Below are 18271 nucleotides of genomic sequence, written 5' to 3' on the forward strand. Positions count from 1 at the left end.
AACAATTTCCATCAGTGTATAAGTGCATAACTATAAGATAGGATAATGGGAAATCGAGGGGGGGGGGGTGTTTTTCACAACAGCCAAGACATAGAATCAAGGGTGTGTATAAACTTCTAATTGGGTCCTTCTGTTAACCTCCAGACTCACACCCAAATGGCATCCAAAACTTAGAGAAAACTGCTGCTTGCTAATACATGTCTCCCAATCACAATATTATTTGTGGAAGAGATTTTTATCACCCAGCACTCAGGTGGGATATTTACAGTTTTATAAGTGGTGAACAGAATGGGACACCATACAATACTAAATACTGTCTCTGAAAGCTACTTAGAATAGATGGTCCAGAAGCCCATACAAAGTGAGTGCCACAACAGTGGAAAAATATTGCCCAATTTTATCACATGAGTGGTACTCAATTATGGAAATTAATTCCAGAATGCACTGATGGGGAGGGGTCTGTGGAGAGCTAAATGGGTGTGTGAGAACAGCACATTCCATTGTTCATTGATTTCTAAAATGATTATTATAGTAAGCTGCTTGAATTCATTCTACCCGACTGTGCCCTGTATCCCCTCATCCCCCTTTGTTAGGATAAAAAAATATATATCCAACCTCTAAATGATTGCACAAAGATTTATTAAAGTGCCAGAACTTAACCTAAGATCAACAACAGAACAACTATATATTATTTTAAAACTTCACAGATCTCTAATACAAAGAACAAATACATCAAACATTAACTTTGCATCAAAGATACTTGCACACATATAACAGAAACAAATATGATCTTGTAATATTATTTACAATCCTTTAACACTCTCCTGCAAGTTCATATTTCATCACCAAATCAAGAATTTAACTCAGTCTTTATTTTCATTAGTTACTTCCATCCCAATCACAGTTTTCATTCTTGATAGCTTCTTTGCTCATAAGCCCTTAGTAAGAATGTCATCTGCCTGATCTTGTGTTGTAACACTTGACATTGATCTTCTTCTCATGGACTGACTGTCGTACATACTGATAGCATGTTTCAATATGCTTGGAGCGTTCATAGAATCCTGTGCCTTTGATATATTTAATAGCACTTTGATTGTCAATGTGTAAAGTAGGAACTGAATTCTTTTGAACTATGTCAATTTCTTTCAATAAAAGATCAAGCCATGCTAAAGATTTACTTGCCTCACCGGCAGCAACAAATTCAGCTTCCATTGATGATTGTGTAACATATTTCTTTAGTTTACTTTTCCACATTACTGGTCCACCACAAAACTTCATTAAAACTGCACTTGTTCAATGTCTAGTCAGTTTTTAACCTGCATAACCAGCATCGCTATAAGCTTCTATAGCAGAATTGTTCATTTTCCTAAACTGAATTCCGTCATTTATTGTACCCTTCAAATAGCGAAGAATTCGTTTAATTAATTTTAGGTGTGCTTCGGTAGGCGAATCTTGTGCTCTTAAAGCAACATTATAGCATAAGCTAGATCTGAACGTGTCCCCAATGTTAAATATATGAGACTGCCTATATTTTCTCGGTAAGTGTCGGTATCAGTAGCTGGTGGTGAATTACCAGGTATCCATCCAGGCTCAATTGGTAATGATATTGGCTTTGCATCAGTCATATGATACCTGGCTAACATTCTTTTTACATATGCAGTTTGATTAATCTTCATAAAATCATTAAATCTTTGGACTTGAAAGCCAAGATAACAATCCAATTCACCTACTACCATATCAAACTCTTCAAGTGATTGTTTGGTGTAATTATGAACTGTTTCACTAGGTCCCATTATCAATCCATCATCCACATGAAATAAAACAATTAAATTTTCATTAAAATACATACAAGGATCAGCACTACTCTCCCGCAAATTTGATTTCTTAAGGTATAACTTTAAACACTCATACCAACATTTTGCTGCTTGCTTCAGTCCATGCAAGCTTTGAAGCAATCTGCAAACACGGCCTGTGCCATCATCATAACCTTGTAGTAGTTGCATGTAAATTTCTTCCTCCAGTTTACCATTCAAGAATGCTGGTTTAATCTCATCTTGTTTGATGTTCCAATTTATTTGAACAGCAACACACAAGAGGGCTCTCAGAGTTTAAACCTAACCACAGGACTGAGAGTTTCAGAAAAATCAAGCCCTAACCTTTGGCTAAAACCTTTTCCAACTAGCCTTGCTTTGTACCATACAATGTCATTGTTATTATCCAATTTAATTGCAAATACCCATCAATCTCCAATAGCCTTCCTTCCAGCTGGTAAATAAACTAATTTCCAAGTACCAACATTTTGATGTGAGTCCATTTCTTCATCAACTGCAGCTTCCAATTTTCTACATCTGGGGATTTCACTGCTTCATCATAGTTCCTTGGAACTTCTCTCAGCATCATCATCTTGGGTCGCTCAGGTTCATCTAGGTAATGTATCGGCGTTCTAATTGTTTAAATGATTAATGGAAAATCTCATATAAAGATGTGATGTGAAACAAATACTAAAAAAGAGATGGAGGGGGTGGCCAGTACTTATCTCAGCTCAGTACAGCCGATAGATACACAAAACAGACCAGAAAATTTTTATTCTAGCTTTCTAAACTTTGTTCCTTCATCAGAGAGGAGAGAGGGGAAAAAAGGGGAAGAAGGGAAAGTGGATTCAGTTACTCACAACCCAAGTTATGAAGCAGCAGGGGAAAGGTAAACAGGGAGGGTAGCAAACATGGAGGCAGGGGTGTCAGAGGGAAGCCAAAGATATTCTACTGTAAGTACTGTGCCAGCTTCAAACCAAAGAGGATACATACAGAAGTAAAGAGGTATATAGTATAAAGATAAACACAACTATGTAGGATGAAAAGATGCGTGAATGGCTAAAGAGGAAAGGGAAAGGGGAGAAGACTGAAGAGTAAATGGGAGTGAGGTTGATTAACGTAGGTTCAGTCCAGGGGGATGGCGGGATAAAAGGATGTGTTGAAGTGCAAGTTCCCATCTCCGCAGTTCCGAGGGACTGGTGTTGGGCGGGAGAAGCCAAATGGCATGCATGCTGTAGCAGGTTCCTAGGTCCCTAGAATTATGCTGGAGGGCATGCTCTGCTACTGGGTATTGAATATCTCCTAGGCGGACAGTTCGTCTGTGCCCGTTCATGTGCTCATCCAGTTTAGTTGTTGTCATACCAATGTAAAAGGATGTGCAGTGCAGGCATGTCAGCTGATAAATGATGTGTGTTGTTTCACATGTGGCTCTGCCTTGAATTGTGCATGTTTTAGCAGTAGCGGGGCTGGAGTAGGTGGTTGTGGGGGTATGCGTGGGGCAGGTTTTGCAGCGGGGTGGGTTACAGGGGTAGGAATATCTGGGTAGAGAAGGTGGTCTGGGAATATTGTGGGGTTTGACAAGGATGTTATAGAGGTTAGGGGGCCGACGTCAGGCAACACTGGGTGGTGTGGGGAGAATATTGTCAAGGGATGATCTCATTTCAGGGCTTGACTTGAGAAAGTCATATCCTTGGCGGAGTAATTTGTTGATGTATTCGAGGCCAGGATAATATTGGATGACAAGGGGGATGCTTCTGTGTGGTCTGGGGGAAGGAACATTGTTTTAGGATGGAGAGGAATGTATTGCTCGGGAGATCTGTTTGTGGACAAGGTCTGCAGGAAAGTTGTGGGAGAGAAAAGTACTGGTCAGGCTACTGGTGTAATTGTTGAGGGATTCGTCATTGGAGCAGATACGTTTGCCACGAATACCTAGGCTATAGGGAAGGGAATGTTTGATGTGTAATGGATGGCAGCTATCAAAGTGAAGGTACTGTTGTTTGTTTGTGGGTTTGATGTGGACAGAGGTGTGGATGTGAGCTTCAACAAGATGAAGATCAACATCCAGGAAGGTAGCTTGGGTTTTCGAGAAGGATCAGGTGAAATTCATATTCGAAAAGGAGTTGAGGTTATGGAGTATATTAAGGAATGTTTCTTCACCATGAGTCCAAACCACAAAGATGTCATCTATAAGCCTATACCAGGCCAGGGGAAGCAGCTGTTGGGTCTTCAGGAAAGCCTCTTCCATGTGGCCCATGAAGAGGTTGGCATAGGATGGAGCCATCCTGGTTCCAATGGCCGTTCCCCTGATTTGCTTGTAGGTCTGGCCTTCAAAAGTGAAGTAATTATGCGTGAGGGTGAAGTTGGTAAGTGTGATAAGGAACGAGGTTTTTGGAAGATCTTCGGGTGGGTGTTGGGAGAGGCAGTGTTCAAGGGCAGAGAGACCATGGGTATGTGGGATGTTTGTGTAAAGGGATGTAGCATCTATGGTGACAAGAAAGGTTTCAGGTGGGAGTGGAGTGGGAATGGATTTGATGCGTTCTAGGAAGTGGTTTGTGTTTTTGATGTAGGATGGGAGTCTGCGAGTGATAGGTTGGAGGTGTTGGTCTACCAGAGTTGAGATACGTTCTGTTGGGGCTTTGAAGCCTGCCACAATGGGATGTCCAGGATGGTTCTCTTTGTGGATTTTGGGTAATAGATAGAAGGAAGGGGTACGTGGCTCAGGTGGAGTGAGTAGGTCTATGGAGGACGTTGTGAGGCCTTGTGAGGGACCTTGGATTTTTAGGACTTTCTGCAGTCAGTCTGGATTGAGGGAATGGGATCGTGGGTAACAGCTTTGTAGGCTGAGGTGTCATAGAGTTGACACAGTCCTTCTGCCACATACTCCACATGGTCAAGTACAATGTTGTGGAGCCTTTATCCGCCAGGAGGATGACAATAGAGCGGTCTGTTTTCAGCTCCTTAATGGCATGGGATTCAGCTGGGGCGATGTTGGGGGTTGTCAGGATGTTTTTCAAGAAGGACTGGAAGGCAACACTGGATGTGCGGAATTCATGAAATGTCTGGAAGGGATAGTTTTGGGGGAGGGGAGGAGGATCCCTTTGAGAAGGTGGTCGGCACTGTTCTAGACAGGGTTCAACACTGGGTCTAGTATTTGGGGGCTGTGTTTGGGTGGTGAAGTGATATTTCCATTTGAGGTTCCAGGTGAATGAAGGGAGATCTTTAACCAGGGCAGTGTGGTTGAATTTAGGCATGGGGCTAAAGGTTAAGCCTTTTAATATAACAGATGTCTCTGGAGGAGAGAGGGATATGGATGTGAGGTTTAGAACTGAATTGGGACTGGTGATATGTGGCACTTGACTGTGGTTATAGTTGAGATTTGGTGTGTGTGAGGTATTTACTGGGATTTGGAGATTGAGTAGGGTGGCTAGGCTACGTTTGTTGGCTGTGAGGGGGCTTTGTTGAAGGTGCTGTTGTGGTTGGTGTGAGGGACAGGGATAGGGACCCCACTTCTCAGGTGTTGCACTAGCACTGTGGATAGTTTTTTCAGGTGGTGTGTGGCATGGAACTCAAGTTTACAGTTGGCTTCTAGGATGATGTTCCTGAGTGTGTTCTCCAAGCAGGGGTTAGAGAGGTGGAGGACTTTGAAGAGAGATAGGAGCTGTTGGGAGTGGTGGTTACACGAAGTAGTGTAGAGATTCAGGACAAGTTGGGTAAGGCCTAAGGATTGAAGGTTCTGGAAGTCCAAGAGAGACTGGTGGAAGGAGGGATTGCACCCAGAGATGGGAACTTTTAAGGTAAGTCCTTTAGGAGTAATTCCGAAGGTTAAGCAGGACCAGAGGAAAAGTATATGGAATTGCAGTTTGGCTATGGTGTATGCATGTTTGCAGAATGAATGTAAATAATGTGGTATAGGAATAGGATTATTAGTGGGTAACTGGTGGGTAGGGAAATTAAATAAATAAAGTTAAAATAGTAATAATAAGAAGGAATAAAACAAGGAGGGAAGGACGAGAAAGAAAATGTGTTGGTGATGTTCAGTACCAAAGGAAGACCACTAAACAAGAAAAACACTATACTGAAAAAAAGGGAAAAGTACGGATAAAGGTTGACCAGACCAAGCAAGTATGTCCAGATCAGGGGAAACGAACAAACAGAACTTGAGTTCCATGCCATACACCACCTGAAAAAACTATCCACAGTGCTAGTGCAACACCTAAGAAGTGGGGTCCCTCTCCCTATCCCCCACAAACACCAACCACAACAGCACCTTCAACAAACCCCCCTCATAGCCAGCAAACCTAGCCTAGCCAACCTACTCAATCTCCAAATCCCAGCACATACCCCACAAAGACCAAATCTCAATTATAACCACAGTCAAATGCCACATATCTCCAGTCCCAATTCAGTTCTAAACCTCGCATCCAGATCCCTCTCTCCTCCAGAGACATCTGTTCTATCAAAAGGCTTAACCTTTAGCCCCACACCTAAATTCAACCACATTGCCCTGGTTAAAGATCTCCTCTCATTCACCCGGAACCTCAAATGGAAATATCACTTCACCGCCCAAACACAGCCCCCAAATATTAGACCCAGTGTTGAACCCTGTCTAGAACAGTGCCGACCGCCTTCTCAAAGGGATCCTCCTCCCCTCCCCCAAAACCATCCCTTACAGACATTTCATGAATTCCTCACATCCAGTGTTGCCTCCCAGTCCTTCTTGAAGTACACCCCGACAACCCCTACATCACCCCAGCTGAATCCTGTGCCATTAAGGAGCTGAAAACAGACCGCTCTATTGTCATCCTCCCGGCCAATAAAGGCTCCACAACTGTGGTACTTGACCATGTGGAGTATGTGGCAGGACTGTGTCAACTCTACGACACCTCAGCCTACAAAGCTGTTACCCACGATCCCATTCCCTCCATCCAGACTGACTGCAGAAAATCCTAAAAATCCAAGGTCCCTCACAAGGCATCACAATGGCTTCCATAGACATATTCACTCCACCTGAGCCACGTACCCCTACCCTCTACCTATTAGCCAAAACCCACATAGAGAACCATCCTGGCCGCCCCAACAGAACGTGTATCAGCTCTGGTAGACCAACACCTCCAACCTATCACTCACAGACTCCCATCCTACATCAAAGACACAAACCACTTCCTAGAATGCCTCAAATCCATTCCCACTCCCCACCCACCTGAAACCTTTCTTGTCACCATAGATGCTACATCCCTTTACACAAACATCCCACATACCCATGGTCTCTCTGCCCTTGAACACTGCCTCTCCCAACGCCCACCCGAAGATCTTCCAAAACCCTCGTTCCTTATCACACTTACCAACTTCATCCTCACCCATAATTACTTCACTTTTGAAGGCCAGACCTACAAGCAAATCAGGGGAACGGCCATTGGAACCAGGATGGCTCCATCCTATGCCAACCTCTTCATGGGCCACATGGAAGAGGCTTTCCTGAAGACCCAACAGCTGCTTCCCCTGGCCTGGTATAGGTTTATATATGACATCTTTGTAGTCTGGACTCATGGTGAAGAAACACTTCTTGATTTTCACCAGAACCTCAACTCCTTTTTGAATCTGAATTTCACCTCGTCCTTCTCCAAAACCCAAGCTGCCTTCCTGGATGTTGACCTTCATCTTGTTGAAGCTTACATCCACACTTCTGTCCACATCAAACCCACAAACAAACAACAGTACCTTCACTTTGATAGCTGCCATCCATTACACATCAAATGCTTCCTTCCCTACAGCCTAAGTATTCGTGGCAAACGTATCTGCTCCAGTGACGAATCCCTCAACAATTACACCAGTAGCCTGACCAGTGCTTTTCTCTCCCACAACTTTCCTGCAGACCTTGTCCACAAACAGATCTCCCGAGCAATACATTCGTCCCCATCCAACAATAATGTTCCTACCCCCAGACCACACAGAACCATCCCCCTTGTCACCCAATATTATCCTGGCCTCGAATACATCAACAAATTACTCCGCCAGGGATATGACTTTCTCAAGTCAAGCCCTGAAATGAGATCATCCCACACCACCCAGAGTTGCCTTTCTTCAGCCCCCTAACGTCCGTAACATCCTTGTCAAACCCTACAATATTCCCAGACCACCTTCTATACCCAGCAGTTCCTACCCCTGTAACCGACCCCGCTGCAAAACCTGCCCCATGCGTCCCCTCACAACCACCTACTCCAGCTCCGCTACTGGTAAAACATACACAATTCAAGGCAGGGCCACATGTGAAACAACACATCATTTATCAACTGACATGCCTGCACTGCACATCCTTTTACATTGGTATGACGACAACTAAACTGGCTGAGTGGATGAACGGACAAAGACGAACTGTCCGACTAGGAGATGTCCAATAACCAGTAGCAAAGCATGCCCTACAGCATAATTCTAGGGACCTAGGCACCTGCTACACCGTGCGTGCCATTTGACTTCTCCCATCCAGCACCAGTCCCTCGGAACTGCGGAGATGGGAACTTGCACTTCAACACATCCTTTCATCCTGCCATCCCCCTGGACTGTACCTACGTTAACCAACTCTTCAGTCTTCTCCTCTTTCCCTTTCCTCTTTAGCCATTCACGCATCTTTTCATCCTACATAGTTGTGTTTATCTTTATACTATATACTTCTTTACTTCTGTATGTATACTCTTTGCTTTGAAGCTGGCACAGTACTTACAGTAGAATATCTTTGGTTTCCCTCTGACATCCATGCCTCCATGTTTGCTACCCTCCCTATTTACCTTTCCCCCATTGCTTCATAACCTGGGTTGTGAGTAACAGAATCCACTTTCCCTTCTTCCCCTTTTTTCCCCTCTCTCCTTCCTGACGAAGGAACAACCTTCTAATTTTTTGTCTGTCACTCAAAACTCGATAACCATCTGCATTTGCAGTCACATCTATATGATCTTGATGATCCAGACTTGTAATATTTTATTTTGATATTTCATCATCATTAGAATCAGATGTTTCTGTATCATTCATAGTTGATATGTCAACTAGTTTGGTAACATCACTCTTCAGTGTTTGCTTCAATATTTCATCCTTGAATTTTACATCTCGGCTAACAATAACTGAATGCCTATTTGGAAGGTATACACGATAGCCACAGTCATCATAATGAACTATATAACCTTTCAAAGATTTGGCATCAAACTTTCTCCATTTCTGTGCTGGAATCCAGACAAAACAATCTGTCCCAAATACTTTTAGATGATTAAACTGACTCTTCCTTCTCAAAAATAATTCTATTGGCGTCTTTCCTTTAACCTTTGTTGGCCCAGTTTGGTTCAGAGTATGAGTAGCTGCAAGTTCTCCCCATAAAGCTTTTGGAATATGCTTTGCTCACTGAAGCCCTGAATGTACCATTTCACAGATAATCCTGTTTTCATGCTCAGCAACTCCATTTTGCTGTGGTGTATATGGCACAGTCAAAGAATGTCTCAATCCAATTGACTCAGCATATCTTCTCACATCATTATTGTCAAACTCCTTGCCACCATCAGTCAGCAGTTCTTTAATGGTGCATTGAGCTTGTGTTTTCACCATCTTAATAAATATTGGAAATTTCTCCTTTACTCCATCCTTTTTCTGTAAAAGATATGTCACTCTGAAGCTTGAGAAGTCATCTTTGAAAACAAGAAAATATCGATGGCTAGCTAAATCATTTTCTTCCATTGGACCAGACATCAGCAAAGATTAATTCAGCTGGGCTAGTTGACTTGTCAACTCGTGAACCAAAAACTAGCCTATGATGTTTACCTAGCATACAACCTTCACATAATTCATTGTCTAACTTTACATTGATATCATGAGCAGTCAAAAATGATTGTACATGTTGTTTGTTCTGGTGCCCAAATGTTTCAAGCCACAACTGAAGAGTATCAGAAGCTTCCTTTACTACACAGGACTTTCCTTGCTTAATCACTTTCACTGCCAAGCGATAAAGTTCATTCTTGCTTTTAGATAGAGCAATAGCAATTGGATTATTGTCTCTATAAAATGACCATATTTTAGCATCATTTTTGATAGTTTGATCAATACCTTTTTTCAGCCTTTTTAACAGAAAATAAATTACAAGCACCATACATACATCTTCAAAATATCATCTGGTCCACTCTTTTCCATTACAAGTTTCAACATCAATGTGACCACTCCCAAATCCTTCAATATGCACATTCTTCTTCTTCTTTCGATTTCGGCCATCTTTGGACCACGTTCAACAATTCACTTGCCCGGCTTTTTGATCTTTTTTTCTCTCTTCCCAATATTTCCTCATCATTTTCGAGTGGTTCCTCCTCCGCTCTTCCGACCATTTCCTGTTATTATTCTTTAGTTTCGTTTCTTCTGGAAAACACTTAATTTCGTTCACTATTTGTCTAAACTTTTCCCTGTCCCTGATTGACTCACGGGTGACATTAAAATAGGCCAAATCCTTTTTCACCATCTGTATCCATTTATTGTTGGTTTTTTCGTTCCTGTTACTATGTTCAAACACTTTTCTTGTTAGTCTGTTTCCATCCATCCTCGACAGGTGACCATAAAACGTTAGTCTGCGTTTACGCATTGCCTCACTCACTTTCTCAATAGTTTTGTATATTTCCTTATTACTCTTTAGCTTGTACTCTTCTCCAATCTTTCTCGGTCCTAATATTTTTCTCAAAATTTTCCTTTCTTTCTTTTCCATGTTTTCTATTTCCCCCTTTTTGTTAAGAGTTAGGCACTCCGATGCATACAGGCATTCTGGTCTAATGACAGTTTTATAATGTCTTAATTTAGCTTGAATCGAAATGTTTTTTTTGTTATATATGTCTTTGGTTTTTTGAAAAGCAAATTCAATTTTCCTTGCTCTCGCCTGGTTTGCATTCTTGTCTAAACCATTCACTTGAATTATTTCACCTAAATACTTAAATTTTTCTACTCTCTTAATATTGCCGTATTTAGTAATAAGATTTTTCTTGTTATTTCTATGATTAGACATATACACGGTTTTTTCAAATGAAATCTGCAGTCCAGCTCTGGCCGAAACTTCTTGTAGATTCTCCAGGTAGTTCTGAGCTATTTCTTCGTTTTCTGTAACTATTGCCAGATCGTCTGCAAAAGCTAAACAGTCCACTTCTATTTTTTCTTTTTTTGTTCCAATTCTGATGTCATTCTTGGTGCCTTTGAGTTCTTCTTTCCATATTCTCAATATCTTTTCCAGTACGCAGTTGAAGAGGATTGGGGATAAACCATCACCTTGTCTAACACCTGTTTTAATTTCGAACTTCCTTGAAATTTCACCCATAAATTTAACTTTGGCCTTACTGTTTGTTAGCGTCTGTTTGATAATTTGAATTGTTTTCTTATCGACCCCAAATTCTTCCAATACTTTCAGTAATGTTTCTCTATCTACCGAGTCGTATGCTTTTTTGAAATCTACAAATACTATTGCAAATCTCTGGCCTCTTGAGATTCTGTAACGAATTAGTGTTTTCAGGTTAAATATTTGTTCAACACAGGATCTACCTTGTCTAAAACCTGCTTGATATTCACCTATTTTTTTATCCAGAACTGGCTCCACGATTTGAAGTAATTTCCTTGACAAAATTTTGTATCCTACTGGTAGTAGCGAGATCCCTCTATAATTATTAACATTCATCTTATCCCCCTTTTTGTGTAGTGGGTGTATCAGGGCACACTGCCAGTCTTCAGGAATTATTTCTTCGTCCCAGATCTTCTTAAACATATGTTCCAAAACTTGTGGGAGGTTGGTATCCATTATTTTTAGGATTTCTGGTACTATGGAGTCTTCACCTGGGGCTTTATTGTTTTTTAGACTGTGTATTATGTGTTTTATTTCTTCAGCGTCTGGAGGTTTTGACTCGGTATTAGTATTTCGGTGGTTTTCAAAACTCATTTTATCTTTGGGTGGTTCACAATTTAGTAGATTCTCGAAATATTTTGCTAATATTTCACAATTAGTCTTGTTTGTCAAACCTAGCTTGTTCTCTTCATCTTTAAAACATAAATTTGGGGATTGGTATTTGGTTAGCTGTTTTCTAAAAGTTTTGTAGAAATCTCTAGAATTATTTCTTTTAAAGTCTTCCTCAATCTGTTCTAGGTTATCCTGAAATTGTCTTCTTTTTTTATTACGGAAAAGCTTAGCTGTTTCTCTTCTCTGGATTTTAAAATTGTCAAGATCTTGAGGATCTTTTGTGGAGTTCCATTTCTGCCACAATTTCTGTCTCTTCTCCAGGTTCTCATCACATTCATTGTCCCACCATGGATGTCTTCTTACTCTTTTCACGAGACAATTTTCTTTTGCTATTTCAACTATTTCGTTTTTGATCTCCTCCCATCCCGCTTCCTTATTTATTGTGGATATGCCATCGCTATCTTTGTGCAATGCTCTTTGAAACCGTTGTTTAATTTCTTCATTTTTTAAAGTTTCTGTGTTATATTTTGGAATTTTGTAAAAGGTTTTCTTCTCTTTTCGAAATGGGAGTGGTCTGAATTTAATCGTAGTCAAATAGTGGTCTGAATCAACATCAAGGCTTTTCAGCACTTTAGTGTTTTGAATTTCTTCTTGACAATGAAGTGAGATAGCCACATGGTCAATTTGGAATTCTCCGAGAAGTGGATTTGGTGATCTCCATGTTTTAGTTTTTCGGCTCAGCTTTTTGAAATGTGTTGTCATTATTTTCAAGTTGAAATGCCTACATACCTCTATAAGCCTTTCTCCATTTTTTGAAGTTCTTTTGTGACCTGGGAAGAGGCCTACTGTTCCATGGTATTTTTTCTCCCTTCCTATTTGTGCGTTAAAATCGCCTACTAACATTTTTATGTTCTTCTTTGAGCATCTATCCAGTTCCATTTCAAGTATCTCCCAAAATTCTTCAACTTTCTCCGGGTTATTTTTGTTGTCCTGGTTTATGGGTGCATGACAGTTGATTATAGAGTATCCTTTGTTTTTACATTTAATCTCAAGAATGGATAGTCTCTCAGAACTCGAGTAGAAGTTAGTAACTGAATCTAAAATTGAGTGATGTACCAGAAATGCTGTTCCCAGGTATGGCATTTGTTTCATTAAGATTTTACCTGGTTTTCCTTTAAATAAACGATAGTTTTCAAAATCTAAAGCAGTTTCATCTAAAAACCTTGTTTCTTGTAATGCACATATTAAAATTTCTTTCTGGTTCAGCTTTTCAATCAATAATTTCAATTTTCCTACTTTAATTAGAGAGTTTACATTTAGGGTTGCAAACATAGTTGCTTTCTTAAATTTCAGTGTTGAGGGCTGCATACATGTTGGTTGGGGTCCTCCAAAATCCTTTGACCCCTTTGTATTGTTTCTACGAACAACGGAGGATTTGCCATTCGGTCTACCTCTTGGAGTAGTGTCTATCTTTGACGACGTTCCCATCATGCTTTGCAGTAATTGTTGGATAATAAATTGGGGGATCGGGTTGCCCCGAATCCGAAATTAAAACCAAGGTAGTAAGCCCTGGAGTTAGCTCTTCCGCTCTCTCTGTCCATTTTCTGTGGTACATCAAAAGGAGTGTATAAAACATACCAGTCTTGACAATTTGTAACGTGATGTGTCGCGCCACTATCAATATACCACTCGTCACATTCTGATACATCTACATTTGTAGGTAAATCACATACTTTAAACAAAGTTTCTTCTGGAATTTCTCGTGACAATGTTGTCACAGCTAATAACATTGCAGAACCACCACCACCACCACTAGGACAGTTGCTGGAGATATGACCTTTGCTTTTGCATGTAAAACACACTATGCCCGTTTTGCAGTCTTTCAAAATATGTCCAATCTTACCACATGAAAAACATTTCCTCACATTGTGGTTGCTTGAATTTTGCAACTTTTTCACATTACCTAATTTAATTTTGCTTCATTGCTATGTAGATACACTTCCTTTGGTTCCTGGAAACATTGCAGCAGCTACATTTGTTTCTTCTCTGTCTTGTATTCGCAGCTCATAATTCAAACACCTTTTCTGTAGTTCATGCCATGTTTTGTCAGCTTGTGGTAGATCATGCCAAGTTACGTAAATATGATGAAATTCTTTTGGCAGTGTCTGAAGCAAACGTGCACACAAATCAGCATCATCTATTGGTCTATTTAGCATAGACATCTTTATTTGTACTTCGTCAAATTTTGCTAAATGACCTTGCATACCACCTGACCATTCCCATTGATATTGTGAAACTTATGACACAACAAGTTGATATTTTCAGCAGACTGAATATTATAAATCTGGTGTAACTTATCCCAAACATCTTTTGCAGTTACACATGTAGCTACATGAAGTAGCGGTTTTGTTTCTAGTGGCAAAACAAGGCGTTTCTTCACTTTTGAATTCACTTTTGTCCAAGCACTTAATTTCATTAGATAACCTTCAACATTTGTTTCCAGTTTCACAAAAGATCCGCAAACAACATTGTAAACAGCATCACATTCCAAGACAGCCGTCATGAGAATACGCCAGGTAGCCCAATTTTCTTCACCATTCAATTTTTCAACTGTTGTTTTTCTTCAGTCATGATGTTTTGCCATTATTTTCTGTTTACGCTTACAAACACGTCAAATAACTTTGTAAACTGTCTCCAAAAAGGGTGATCGCGTCACACGCCGTCTGCTTGAATTAGTCGATTCTGACACTATTAAACACATCTCAATTATACATCAAATCAATGCTAATCCGAACCACGCTCCTCTGCTACCATGTTAGGATAAAAAGATATATATCCAGCCTCTAAATGATTGCACAAAGATTTATTAAAGTACCAGAACTTAACGTAAGAACAACAGAAAAACTATATATTATTTTAAAACTTCATGGATCTCTAATACAAAGAACAAATACATCAAACATTAACTTTGCATCAAAGATACTTGCACACATATAACAGAAACAAATACGAACTTGTAATATTATTTACAATCCTTTAACACCCTTCATCCAAAATCTAATTATGTCCTTGTAACCAAAATCTAATTATGTCCTTGTAATGCTACTGATCCTGGAATTCCATGTACAATTAAATCTTAAAATATGCATGCATTCATGCACAATTAAAGGAAAAATATGGAATACCAGAATTCCATCTTTTTCTGATACATTTTATTTTATTTTAAAACAACCTAAAACAGTCAGTTTTTCCAAATTGTCCATTGATTGGAGTAGCTCTGCACATTGAGGAACTGAGTTGAGTTGAGGTAAATCTGTGGATTCAAGAGGCAAGGTGGTTCGAATTGTAATCTTACCCTTCCACACATTCACTGTCTGAGTATCTTCATTATTTTCAAAAGCTTAGAGAGGTGTAAGATATACAAAATAATAACTTTTTATTTATCTTGATTTTCATTGTTGTTGTTGTTGTTGTTGTTGTTGTTGTTGCTGGCTCAAAAACTTGTTGTGTACAGGAGTCATTCTAGCTCCTGAAAATTTTGATTTAACGTTGTGGGTTCTTGTTGCACTAAATAAATGATGAAGATTTGCCATTCTTCTATACCACACTGACTTCACAATCTCCATTTTTGTCACAGCGCAAATTACATTATTAGAGACAAGATTAGCATAATACGTGCATTTCCATCTGAGGCATGCCCACCACTACCTATATTCTGCAGTACACACACAATTGCAAAGAGTTTACAAAGCAAAAGAGTTTACAAAGCAGAAGATTTTACAAAACAAAAGATGAAACGTCACTAAAATGTATCATTATTTTATAACTGAATCCAGAAATAAATTTAATAATTAGCCTTAGATTGTACAATTGATAATATTAATTTTCAGTATAACAGAAATTTTGTAATTTCAAATATTTTTAAAAGAAGAGTAATTTTAACTGTTAGTATATAACGATTGTAACACATTAATTCCTTTATAGATTTTAGCCTGAAACATAATACATCATATTCAAAATCATATGTAATTCTTTTAGTGAAACAGCTGAAATAATTTTAAACTATGCAAGAATCGATAGTACACATGGTATCTATATCTCTATAAAAAAAAAGGTAATGTTAGAAGAGGGTGACTTGTTATAATATCCCCCTCACAAAATTTGGAAACAGAGTGTTTACAATATTTTGTGACAGACTATAAGGTTTGCCAAACAGTGTACAAAATTATGCCCAGGATTGCAGATGGATTTATAGAAGTAAGCGTCTAGCTTCAATCAATGTTGTACATTCTCTTTGAGTAAACAAACACACAGTCGTGATGACCAGAGGTACCCAAAACAGAGCTAAGCATAAGCCTGTTCACAACTCAAGATCCAATCAGATACAACACTGCAACACTCAGGATAAATTCAGGTAAACATAGACATAAATTACCTTTGAATGATGACATGATCCAGTAGCTTGACAACCAAAATCAGAGTATGAAAGCAGACATGTATACATCCTATTACATTGTCCATACTGCTAAATGTCGTCCACACTAACCTACGCAAACAAAGACCTAGAAGATTCATGTACAATTAATAAAAAATAAATAAATAAAAAAATACTGATTGTAAGTTACATAATGACTGGAGAGTCAATCCCCCAATAAAAATAATTGCATTTATGCTGAATAACACTGTCTTTAGCAGTCTTGGTTAACAATTTACAAAAAATCAGACAATACACATGCCAGTCGACAGATGCTCGAGTACGTTACCCAGCACCCACAATCTCTTGCAAGATGACTGGTTCAGCAGGGTATAGCCCCACAGCAGTGTGCGGACTGGATCTCCACACATCTTTCAGCTTCCTCCTTAGAGGTATCGTCACACGCTCCAATGGATAGGTAACTTCCTCTCTAGCATTCACATCAAATCCTGAAACATTGTTTTGTGTACTAAATATGTTGTTCAATACATCCTTCATATCACATGAGGTGTGTTCCCCTTCGTAACTTTGAAAGTCAATTATATGAGATTTATGTCAACTGAAATTAAAAAGTGTTTGCATATGAAACATTAATAAATAAAGTTAAATGTAATGAAAAAATGGACAATAAGGTAATGCACACAAATATGCTCAGATAATGAGACCTGGAGGTCAAGGAATGCAGGATTCGGTTACGATTGTGGACAGGACCATAATCAGTTACTATTGGTTAGCTTTTCTTTTAGTCACACACAATTTATTTAAAATCAACAACAAATTAAAATATTGTAATTAATTTAAGAATTGTTTCACAGCTGAAGGCCTTGATGGCAATAAATTAAGAATTGATTAAACTTGCTGCAACTTACAATTACACTTATTAAAACATAAAAGACAACTCTCTGCAAAAATACAATTGCCAAATTAAAATTTTAAGACAAGTAACGATACTCATGGCTGAAGACCTTAATGGCAATAAATTAAGAACTGTTTTAACTTGTTGCAAATTACAAACTACTGTTATTAAAATAGTGAAAACAAATCACCAAGGTTTTAAAGGTTAAGCTAAAATACTATTGCCACATTAGAATTTTAAGACAAGTAGTGACAGTCACGGCTGAAGGCCTTTAATGCCAAGAATGGCAATTATTAAAAAAATTTAACAAACATACTGTCAAACAGCAAGGCAATAGCAAAAGTTAAATTTAAAAGACAGGCAAATGATCACCACACAGGTGAGAGAAATTTATAGTAAACTTGGTAGCACAACCATTTAAACTTGCTGTAGTGCCAAGAATGGCAATTAAATTAAAAAAATTAAGAAACATACACTAAAACAGCAAATATAATAACAGGGTTAATTCAAAAGGACAAGCAACTGATCACCAAACAGGTGAGACAAATGATGGTAACTTGGTAATACAATAATAAAATAATAACACAATAATAAAACACAAGGGCTACTCACAGACGGTGCTCCAGGACTCGACCTCTGAGTACGAGAGGCCAAAAACATTTTCGTGAGCAATGAAAAAGGCAGCCAAGAGTTGCATTCACTTCACAAGATGGTAACTCAGACTAGTGGCAGTCTAATGAATGGCTAATGATGATCTGCTGAAGCTACCTAACGTCCGATAATCAATGCAATGATGGAGCACCACGCCAAAGCCGGAATCAGCAGTCAGCACTACGTCCTCAGAATGCTGTGTTTAGATTATCCAAAAGGAGAAAGGTGTTGTGTTGGCTGAAGAACCAACACCGTTTTACGAGGGGAGGCCGTAATGCACGCGTTTTAGCTCACGCACGCTAGCATGAGGAGGGAAGGACTATACTGACGTGAGGTCTGGAACATGACAAGGAATTAGAATTCAGAAAGCGGACATAATTAGTTTGATACTTACCTTTAATCCATTAATGATGAACGTCGCTCTTTACGGTACATGATTCACAATATTGTCTGTTCAGAATTCATTCTAATTAATGAATATGGCGCCCTGCTAGGTCGTAGCAAATGACGTAACTGAAGGCTAT

The 18271-nt window shown here is 39.3% G+C and overlaps 1 protein-coding gene across 1 annotated transcript in view; it reads right to left on the reverse strand.

Moving 5' to 3' along the window:
- The window catches only part of LOC124795644 (PMS1 protein homolog 1-like), a 140267-nt gene extending 139013 nt beyond the window's left edge, over positions 1-1254 (reverse strand). Inside the window, exon 1 of the mRNA XM_047259716.1 lies at positions 1183-1254. Within this exon, the coding sequence (XP_047115672.1) occupies positions 1183-1254 (72 nt within the window). The remainder of the gene's footprint in view (positions 1-1182) is intronic.
- Between the last annotated feature and the right edge of the window lie 17017 nt (positions 1255-18271).

The sequence above is a fragment of the Schistocerca piceifrons genome, chromosome 4, assembly GCF_021461385.2.
Source record: "Schistocerca piceifrons isolate TAMUIC-IGC-003096 chromosome 4, iqSchPice1.1, whole genome shotgun sequence".
Taxonomy (NCBI): domain Eukaryota; kingdom Metazoa; phylum Arthropoda; class Insecta; order Orthoptera; family Acrididae; genus Schistocerca; species Schistocerca piceifrons.